Source organism: Ostrinia furnacalis, unplaced genomic scaffold, assembly GCF_004193835.3.
Source record: "Ostrinia furnacalis isolate ACB-3 unplaced genomic scaffold, ASM419383v2 OfSCF1745, whole genome shotgun sequence".
Taxonomy (NCBI): domain Eukaryota; kingdom Metazoa; phylum Arthropoda; class Insecta; order Lepidoptera; family Crambidae; genus Ostrinia; species Ostrinia furnacalis.
In genome coordinates, this window is record NW_021131984.1 from 96106 (window position 1) to 106614 (window position 10509).

Genomic DNA, 10509 nt, shown 5'->3' on the forward strand with positions numbered 1-10509 from the left:
CAGTAATACGATGTCTTCTTATGTTGATTGAAGATAAACACAAACATAACTAGCTGTGACCCTCACACCTAGTAGTGAAGGTGATATATTAGGTGTGAGAGTCACAGCTGTCATATCTGTCATGGTCAGACAAACTAAAATAAATAAAGACACGAAAAAAAAAATAAACAAGAATAAATTATGGAAATCATGTGAATGCTATAATACACAAAAATAACACGAATAATAAAAGCTAATAAATACACAGCTTCACTGTTGGATGTTGACACTGATGATAACGGTCAAACACAACTAGCTGTGACCCTCACACCAAGTATAGATTAGTAAAATATTTAGTATGAGAGTCACAGCTGTCATAATTGCCCTTACGTGAAAAATGTTAAGACAATCGATGCGACGTTGCCTTGTAGATGAAGTCGATGGTAAAACAAAACAAATGAATAACCAAAATTGATGATGATGATCAAACACAACAAACTGTGACCCTAACACCAAGTATGAGTCATAAATATTAAGTGTTAGAGTCACAGTTGTTGTATTTAAACAGAACAGAAAAGAATGAAAAAGATACAAGTGTATTTACAACAAATAAAACAGTTATGTTCGATGATGTAATGCAAACAAATGTGACAGTTACAGCTATTGTAATCTAACATGACAAAGATAATAAGAATATAAAAAAAAATAACATAACAATAATCTTTACTGCTGATGAAAGCCAAACACAACTAGCTGTGACCCTCACACCTAGTATAAATACTAGTGACATATTAAGTGTGAGAGTCGCAGCTCTCGGGTTTGGCCAAGTCAGTAATCACGAAGACAAAGAAACTAAATTATATAAAATTAGCAGTAGGAGCGAATATAACATTAACTACATTAAATAAACATAAAAATAATACAAATAAATATATGGCTAATTGACATTGCAAAAGCGAAACTATACATATTATTTACATGTATGTAAATAAAAAATCATATAGCTCGCGGAACAAGAGTTGAGGCCATCAACACAAGCAAAGAAGAAAAGCGTATACAGATACAAAATCGCTTGTCACGCTGACGTCTTGCGTATGCTGGATTCAAATATTACATCAGTGTGAGTATGTGTTCGCCTCAACTTTCTTTGCGCGACCTATAATACAATACGTAATATAATAGACAATAATAAAAAAATTAAGTAATGTAACTGACCTCATTGAGTCCATAAGTCCATCCTTGCTGGATGCGCTCCCTAGCCCAAAGATTGTGAGTGTTCTCAGCAAGCTGGTCAACTAACTCATCCATCTTTGGTGTTAGGGTGACAGCACTCAAGTCTAAGGGTGCTGGCTTGTAACCGTTCGACTGGGGAGGAAACCGTAAAGCAGTTAGACAACATAATAATTAAACAAAAATCAATTTAATTCCACTTCCTTTAAAACTAGGTTCTGATGACTCATGAAAAGGATTTTGTCAAATAGAAATGAGAATTTTTAGTAAAATATTATACTCAGTGGGATAATTTTTGATCCGCAATACATTTTAAATAGATTAAATTGTAAAATCACAAAACAGTAGAAAGTTTTTTTTTTATTTACTTGGACGACATTATTATATCAGAGAGCGATGAAATAAATACTAAATTGTCGTGAGAACTTGAACACACTGTGGCATGTAATCAAGGATTGGGTATGTAAGATAACTACTTGCCTGCATGAAAGGCTCGTTGGGCAGACGAACGTTGCGGATACGCGCTGGGGGCTTGTCAAGGCTGATGTAGTAGCCGAGAGCAAGAATAGTCCTGAAAGAAATTGAATATTAATCCATACAGTTAATATACCTAGTGGAATAGAGTAACAAAGGACTGAGCAAGCGAGATGTCACTAGCTGCATCAATATGTGATAAAAAGAGATGCGTTATGCAACGTAACAGAACTGTTTTGACAGTTCGTCAGCACTTATTGGCTAACGTTGAAAATCTTAGATAGTGCTTCGGAAGCGTGGTGACTGGTTCAGTGATTGATTTATTATACAAAACCGTGAAATAATTCTGGAAACTAACACCAATGACATCCAGTCATCCTAAAATCGGTTTCGTTTGATAACTCGTGGTTGTTGCTCTATTCGGAAGGAATATTTAATTCTTTTCTTTGGTTTGGTTTAATCATATAAGGAAGAGAAGCGCAAAAGATTGCAATGGATTGAGGTGCACTACGGTCAGGCGTCTAATAGTGTTTTTTCAGAAATAAAAGGCGTTTATAGTTACTTACTTGAGTGTTTGCACCGCCAACTGGATGTCGTATCGTTTCTCAGCGGCGGGGAGCCGCTCGAACGGCACCAAGCACGGGTGGATCTTGTGCAAGTCTTCGCGCTGATCTCCATACATCCATCCCGCTTCAATCTACGAAAAAAAATCAAATTAGTGTACTAATTTAATAATACCTGAAATGTGAGAAAGGTGTTATTGTATATGGTGAAACATATAGGGTCGATTCTATTCTTGACATATACATAACTAATTTTCTTACCGGGCCAACATATTCTCAAATAACACATTGATATCTCCATGATAAATTACTGATTGCTGATGGCTCAAATAGAAAGTTTTTTTTTTCAATGTTTTTACTTCAGTCCCTTGGAGAAAATTATTGCATTTAACAGTTAAAATCAATCATTTGAGGACTTTATATTGACATTGGACTTACCTTATTCATGGCCCACATTTCGTGGATATTCTCTGCTAGTTTGTCTCTGATTTGTTCGACATACGACGGCAAAGTAATCTGAAAAAGAAAGAAAAAATAGTTTATTTATAAGGATGCATGATGAAGGAATTTTTATTTAAAAGTCATAAAAGTAATTAAGTTTGAAAATAGCTTTTACACGTCCCAGTTATAACTCTACCATTACTTCAGGACAATAACTGGGCCAGTGCTGATAAGAACTAGCACAAGAAACTCAGTGGTGAGGACTTTCACCTTCACATACCTGCAAAGTATCCACGGGTGTGGGTACAAAAGCCGTATCGTCTTGCACCAGCGGTGGCCCAGCTAGGGCCCGCTTGGCCAAGTAGCCATTAAGTATTGTACATTTTACACACTAATAACACCGATTTCACATATGAAAGGTAAATACCTGTAAAGTATCCACCGGTGTAGGCACGAAAGCTGTATCGTCTTGCACCAGCGGTGGCCCAGCTAGGGCCCGCTTGGCCAAGTTGCCGAAGTAGAAGCATTGTACATTTTCATCATCGTCATTTCAGCCATAGGATGTCCATTACTGAACATAGGCCTCCTCCAATGACTTCCATATCACTCGGTTGGTACCGGCCTGCATCCAGCGCCTTCCTGCTTCGTTTATAAGGTCGTCGGTCTATCTTGTGGGTGGATGTCCCACACTACGTCGTCCAGCCCGTGGTCGCCATTCGAGAACTTTTCTGCCCCAGGTAATATTATTTCGTACATTTTTACACTTCACTGATGAGTCATACCTGCAAAGTATCCACGGGTGTGGGTACAAAAGCCGTATCGTCTTGCACCAGCGGTGGCCCAGCTAGGGCCCGCTTGGCCAAGTTGCCGAAGTAGAAGCACGGCTCCAAGGCCAGGATCTGCTGAGGCAGGAGAGACTCCACTAAAGGAGAGTAGCCTTCGGGCGCCGCGTAGCGCAGCCGGCCGTGTTCGCCTCCGAGAAGGAAGCGGCAACTGGCGGAGAAAGAGATAAATAATTAATATTGTAGTCGACACATCAAACTATTTTTTTTTGCAAAATAGCCTGTATTACTACGAGATAAGACGCCACTGTATTCTCATCTAACTATTTGCAGATTCGATTTTAAGGACAGTTCTAGATTACTTCGAAACCAATGAAACTATAAAAACATTAAGTTTCGAACTAAAGGTAGCCTCTCGAACTAAGCGTCACAGATGCAGCGTCTTTAGCTTTGGTCTTGTGCCACCAACGCCGCGTCACTAACTCGCTTCCAAAGGCTGCCTTTAAGACCAAAGCTAAAGACGCTGCGTCTGTGACGCTTAGTTCGAAAGGCTACCTTAAGGTTCGAAACTAAATACAATCATTTGATGATTTAATAGGTCTACGCTAAACTAAGTCGTTGCCTGAGGTATGGAAGCGGCATGACAGGGGTAATATTGACATATTATGTCGTCACTGTCTATCCTGACAGAGCATAAATAAATTAGTGTGCCTACCATGAGTTTACGTTAGGTGTGCTCGCTAGCGACTGCGTAAAAAAATGACATTTAAATGTATGACATATTGTGCAGCGCCCCTAGCGGCTACTTTCAAGAAATAAAATCTTCATAGAACTTTTTGACGTATTCGCTAGCGAGCTCACCTAGCGTAAACTCATGGTAGGCACACTGAAGTCGCGCTGATGTTTGGCGTTACAAAAACACCATTACTCTAGCACTTAACTCGGTAAGTGCCTGATCAAAAAATTTAGGAACAAATACGCCATCAAAATGCATTTGTATTGGGTAATTGATAACATCTTTCCTTTTTTTTATTTGCCTATAGCTATGTTCTAATTATGAAAGAAATATTTTTCACATCAAAGGTCTTACCTCAATTTGCTTGAGCAACTGATAACCGGGAAGAACATGCCTTCCAAGTTGAAGTTGGTGAAGGATCCAGTGACCCTTACTCCGTTGAACATAAAGTTTATAATCGGCACTGTCAAATCTAGAGCACAGCCGATTACGTCACCTGAAAGTAAATGAAGATATTAGAGAAATACTTAAAGACTGTCTTTCATAAATACATTGTTTGTTTGTTAACTAAAGCGTAACTGTAACTTTTACATCCAAATCTTTAGAAATCATAGCTTTTCATTGTAAAGTTTTATCCCCTATTTTTTAGCAACATAATGTGTCACAACTTTAGCAATCTAGTGTGCCATAAGTGGCACACGTCCATTTTCGTGACTTTTTTGTAGACATGAATATTATGACAAGTCCGTTTTTTTTGTAGACTTCAATATTATGATAAGTCCTATAAAAATGGTGAAATGGTTACATTGTAAAACATAATTAATCAACCAACAGTAAATAAATCATGTAAAATATGAGTCTTAACGTAAAGGAATTAGGCTCACTTTTCCGTATATAAGGCTCCTCAGCATGCGTCCTGTTCACAGGTGTCTTTCTTCCACCAGACCACATGAAGGCGCCGTCGAATCCGAACGAGTAGAGGTCATCCCCTACTCCATTCCCTCCCCACTTCTCACCCCCGCCGGGGTATGGGACATATCTGGCAATTGGAAAAAACGAAACGTGGTTATTTCGAGTACGATATGGCACATATTTCAAGTTTTGTGCTCCAAGTGCAATAATTTTATTTAGCTGAACAGCAATATTCTTTAATCTAATTTCAGCTTCGTCAATCTTTGGAGACTTCTATTCTAACATAGAACTTCTCTCTGTTGGACATAGTGATGTGTATGCGCGTCTACGCGCATAATATATAGAACCTACCTACATTGTACTCGTAGTAACAAAAGTTGATGTCTGTGTCGCTGTCATCGTTTAGTAATAAACTCGAGTTCAAAGCGATCGGTGTGTTTCATTTATATCATTGGCGAACGAGGATTTTTTTTGCCCAACCAAAAACAAAATGGCATTCATCGGAAATCTGTCGACATTTGACCACAAAACCAGTGAATGGACGATATTTTACGGCAAGTTAACGCAATATCTGAAGATAAATGTGGTGAAAGAAGAAAATAAAAGTGGAATTCTTATAACACACATAAGTGACGAGACTTACCGCTTATTGCGTAATTTGGCGTACCCTACCGAGTTGGAATCGCTGAGCTTTGATAACTTGATACAGTTACTCAATAGCCATTTTAAGCCGAAAAAGTGCTCATTTGTGGACAAGGCGAATTTTTACGGAGCGAGTAGAAGTCCAGGGGAATCGTTAAGCGATTGGGCGGCGCGATTGAGAGGTCTTGCAAGTTATTGCGAATTCGGCAGTGCCTTGGAGACGAACTTGGTCGATCGCTTCGTCTTGGGCCTGGGCTCCGGCCCCGAACGGGACAAGCTCTTCGAGCAAAACCCGTCCAAGCTAACGTTGACACGGGCGATTGAACTGGCGGAGCAGGCAGCGTGTGCTAAGGAGGCAAAAATCATGTGCACTAGCGAAGCCAGCATCATTAAAGAAGAACCAGTGTATCGCGCGAGATTCCAGAATCAATCAGGACGCGGGTACGGCGCCGCCGGCAGCGGCGGGGCCGGCTCCTCGCGGCGTGGCGCGGCACAGCGGGACGACGCCCGCTGCTCGGTATGCGGCTTGAAGAATCATACTAGTGAAATGTGCCGGTACAAAAATTATAAGTGCCAAAAGTGTGGTGTTAAAGGCCATTTGAAGAAAGTGTGCGGTTCTAGTGGTAAAGGTTCGTGTGTGTATCACGTTGACGCGGGCTCGGAATGTGACGAGAATAAGGTCAAGGACACGGCATGTCAGGAATGTCAGAACTTTAATATAAGGTACGTGGCTGATAAGCCAATTCAAATCGATTTACACTTAGGAGATCAATATCTCACTATGGAATTAGATTCAGGATCAGGTAGTTGTGTTATTTCCGATAAATTATACAAAGAAAAGTTTTATAACCATAAACTTCAAAAATGTAACATCAAAATGTGTATGTACAACGGTCACAAAATCTCTCCCTCTGGTTATTTTACAATTGAGGCTTATTTCAATAATATAATTAAAAAAATTAATATTTATGTAATAGAAAACGGTGGGCCACCACTTCTAGGCAGAGATTTTATGAACGCTTTTAATTTAATTATTACTACAAAAATAAATTCTATAAGTTCATCTTATGATTCAAACATACAAACATTGTTAAAAAGGTTTCCTGATCTATGGAGTGACGATTTGGGTACATTTAATAAATTTAAAGTACATTTACGAGTAAAAGAAAATTCGATTCCTAAATATTACAAGCCCCGACCGGTACCCTTTGCCCTTAAAAATAAAATTGAGGAAGAACTAGACCGTTTAGTAAGTTTAGGTATTCTAGTTCCTATCGACCACTCGGAATACGCCACCCCCATAGTGCCCGTCTTGAAAGATAACGGTCAAGTAAAAATTGCAGGCGATTTTTCAGTTACTTTAAATAAAGACCTTATAGTTGAAAAATATCCTATGCCTAGAATAGAAGATGTATTTGCTCAAATTGGTGGGGGTGAACATTATAGTAAAATTGATTTAAAAAATGCATATAATCAATTTATCTTAGAAGAATCGTGTCAAAAACTTACAGCGATTAATACACATAGGGGACTGTTCAAATATACTAGGTTAGTGTACGGCTTAGCTAATGCACCGGCAATATTCCAAAAATCAATGGAAACACTTCTATCTGGCATAGAGGGCATAAGTATATGGCTCGACGATATATGTATCACTGGCCCTGATAGGATTAGCCACATGGCCAGATTAGCCGAAGTTTTGAGCAGGTTAAATAACGCCGGCCTACGGCTACATAAAGAAAAGTGTGTTTTCTTTCAAGAGAGCGTTACTTATCTAGGGTACGTTATAAGTAAAGAGGGACTAAAAACTTGCCCTAGCAAGGTTCAGGCAATACTGAACGCACCGGAGCCAACAAATGTTACACAGTTAAAAAGATTTTTAGGGGTCGTAAATTACTACAGGAATTTTATTCCTAACGCTTCATCAATATTAGGCCCGGTCCACGAACTATTACGTAAGGGCGCTGCATGGGAGTGGGGCGAACGGCAGAAGCGCAGCGTGGCCTTGGTGCGCCGCGAGCTGGCGTCGGAGCGCGTGCTGGCGCACTTCGAGCCCGCGGCGCCGCTGGTGCTGGCGGTGGACGCGGGGCCCGCCGGCCTGGGCGCGGTGCTCGCGCAGCGCGGCGCCGACGGCCAGGAGCGCCCGCTGGCGTTCGCGTCGCGCTCGCTTTCCGTGAGCGAACGTAACTACAGCCAAATACAAAAGGAAGCCACGGCTATTATCTTCGGTGTTACTCATTTCCACCAATATTTGTACGGCCGTAGTGAACCTTTCGTATTAAAGACCGATCATAGGCCCTTAGTATCAATTTTCAATNTCCCAACTAATATTATAAATGCGAAAGTAACTCTGTCTGTCTGTCTGTCTGTCTGTCTGTCTGTTACGCTTTCCCGCTTAAACCTCGCAACCGATTTTGATGAAATTTGGCATAGAGATAGTTTGAGTCCCGGGAAAGAACATAGGATAGTTTTTATCCCGGTTTTTGAAACAGGGACGCGCGCGATAAAGTTTTTCTGTGACAGACAAAATTCCACGCGGGCGAAGCCGCGGGCGGAAAGCTAGTAATTATATAGTTCAATATGTGTCGAGCGATCAAAACCTAGTTGCAGATTATTTTTCACGCGCACCTGTTACGAGTGATAATAATAGTGATAACAAATCGAGTTGTTACCAACATGTAGACACTCATTATGCACTTATATTTTTAGATGAAGTTTCTCCGGCTATTACAAATCATGATATTGCGCTGGCAACAGAACAAGATAGGGAATTAACTAATATAGTAAAAAAATACATGCAATTTGGTTGGCCGCGAAAAATAAGCTGTAAATCTATTTTGCCATATTTTTTATGTAGGTCTGACCTACAATACGAAACGGGGTGTCTATTTCGGGGCCACAAGGTAGTCATACCTACGATTTTAAGAGAGAAAATATTACACGAATTACATGATTCTCACTTAGGTATTTCAAAAACTAAAAGTAACGCACGTAGCAGAATGTGGTGGCCGGGCATCGATCGCGACATCGAGCGCTGGATCGGGTCCTGCGCCGCCTGCGCGCGCGCGCGCGCCGCCCCGCCCCGCGACCCGCCCGCGCCCTGGCCCGCCGCCACCGCGCCGTGGCAGCGCGTGCACATAGACTACATGACTGTCGGGCAAAGGGTATACCTGGTGGTGGTTGATTCGTTCAGTAAATGGTTGGAGTGCCTGAACATGAGTAGCGGAACTTCGACGAGGGCTCTGATATCTAAATTAAAGTATATTTTTTCTATTTTCGGTATACCGCTCGTAATTGTATCTGATAATGATGTAAAAATTAATTCAAATGAATTTAAAGCCTTCTGTGCGAGTAATGGAATTAAATATATGACTTCACCCATATATCATCCTCCTAGTAACGGCCAAGCAGAAAATTCAGTAAGAACATGTAAAAAAATGTTAAAATGTATTATTCAAGATAATTTGCCATCCAATAAAATTGATGAGGTATTATTAGGTTATCTGTTTAATTATAGAAACACCGTGCATTGTACTACCGAGGAGACACCCGCCAAACTTATGTTTGGAAGATGTTTACGTTCCCGTCTAGATCTGATATTACCAACAAAATTAACAGACACGTTAGAACCAGTCCCAGTTAAAAGACATTTTGAATTAGGTGATACTGTTTGGANTTGTTTGGACTCGGTATAATGCACGTAAAGAGACTTGGCAACTAGGTTTAATTAAGGAAAAGGTAGGAAACAAAATGTATAAAATTTATTTGAGTCATTTTGATGTTTATTGTATTAGACACGTGGATCAGATAATTAAATACACTGGTAACAGCTGGTCTGAGACAAACATACGTAATAATAATAATTCGTCGCAATCGCAAACAAACTTACCGCCACCTTTGAGTCTTGCGGTCCGTAACACAGTAGCGTCACCCACTTGTACCCCAGAACAGCCCGTGCCAGTAATTACTGAGCATCAATGTTCTGCTGGGCCCTCTGAACAAATGCAATCTCTAAAATAACTCAGACCGGGTGGTGCTCAGCGATGATGAGTATGGCGATTGTGAGGATGACGAATGCGCAAGGGAGAGTAGTACAGTAGCAGGTGACGAGCCGCCCGAGCCGGCCAGCACGGCGGCCCCCGCCGCCGGGACGCCCCCGCGGGATCCCAACCCGGGTGAAGCGCCGTCTTTGCCCTCGCAAGCACCCACACACCCATACTTATTACGTCCTAGGAAACACGTAGATTATAAGAAATATCTTTAACTTGCTTATGTTTAGTTTACTCTAAGTTTAACTAGTTTATATAATCGTAGTTAATTAACATTGGCTATGTTTTGTCACCAGGTTCCAAAAATTAAGTGTGGAGGAATGATGTGTATGCGCGTCTACGCGCATAATATTTAGAACCTACCTACATTGTACTCGTAGTAACAAAAGTTGATGTCTGTGTCGCTGTCATCGTTCAGTAATAAACTCGAGTTCAAAGCGATCGGTGTGTTTCATTTATATCAGCCCCCTTAAATATTTTTAAATTAAATAATTATTTTATTTTAATTTTATGATTTATTTTTAAAATGCTACTAAAATTATGTGAATATTTCAAGGGTTCACGTTTTAATTAATATCAAGTGAAAAACTGCAACAAGTCAGGTTTGCTGTATGGGAGCCCCTCTTAAATATTTACTTAAGTATTTTATTGAATTATTTATTTTTAAAGTGAATGATTCATGAGATACGAGTCTGGTGACA

At 40.3% G+C, this 10509-nt stretch overlaps 2 protein-coding genes across 2 annotated transcripts in view; one reads left to right on the plus strand and one right to left on the minus strand.

Moving 5' to 3' along the window:
• The window catches only part of LOC114353604 (ryanodine receptor-like), a 53997-nt gene extending 48573 nt beyond the window's left edge, over positions 1 to 5424 (minus strand). Inside the window, exons 1-8 of the mRNA XM_028305665.1 lie at positions 5408 to 5424; positions 5090 to 5244; positions 4560 to 4701; positions 3470 to 3680; positions 2685 to 2762; positions 2250 to 2380; positions 1690 to 1780; positions 1195 to 1344 (exon numbers count right to left, since the gene is read on the minus strand). Coding sequence (XP_028161466.1) covers positions 1195 to 1344; positions 1690 to 1780; positions 2250 to 2380; positions 2685 to 2762; positions 3470 to 3680; positions 4560 to 4701; positions 5090 to 5244; positions 5408 to 5424 — 975 coding nt within the window. The remainder of the gene's footprint in view (positions 1 to 1194; positions 1345 to 1689; positions 1781 to 2249; positions 2381 to 2684; positions 2763 to 3469; positions 3681 to 4559; positions 4702 to 5089; positions 5245 to 5407) is intronic.
• A 3-nt stretch (positions 5425 to 5427) lies between these two features.
• Positions 5428 to 10233, plus strand: LOC114353606 (uncharacterized). Its single transcript, XM_028305667.1, has 2 exons — positions 5428 to 6482; positions 10105 to 10233. The coding sequence occupies exons 1-2, from the start codon at positions 5608 to 5610 to the stop codon at positions 10130 to 10132; spliced, it is 903 nt and encodes a 300-aa protein (XP_028161468.1). The 5' UTR covers positions 5428 to 5607; the 3' UTR covers positions 10133 to 10233.
• Positions 10234 to 10509: the final 276 nt, after the last annotated feature.

Bases quoted from the DNA above. Each gene is read 5' to 3' on its own strand.
- LOC114353606 (XM_028305667.1), top strand. From the start codon at position 5,608: ATGGCATTCATCGGAAATCTGTCGACATTTGACCACAAAACCAGTGAA. The intron at 6,483-10,104 runs GTACGTGGCTGA...TTTTGTCACCAG, and splicing joins TGTCAGAACTTTAATATAAG to GTTCCAAAAATTAAGTGTGG.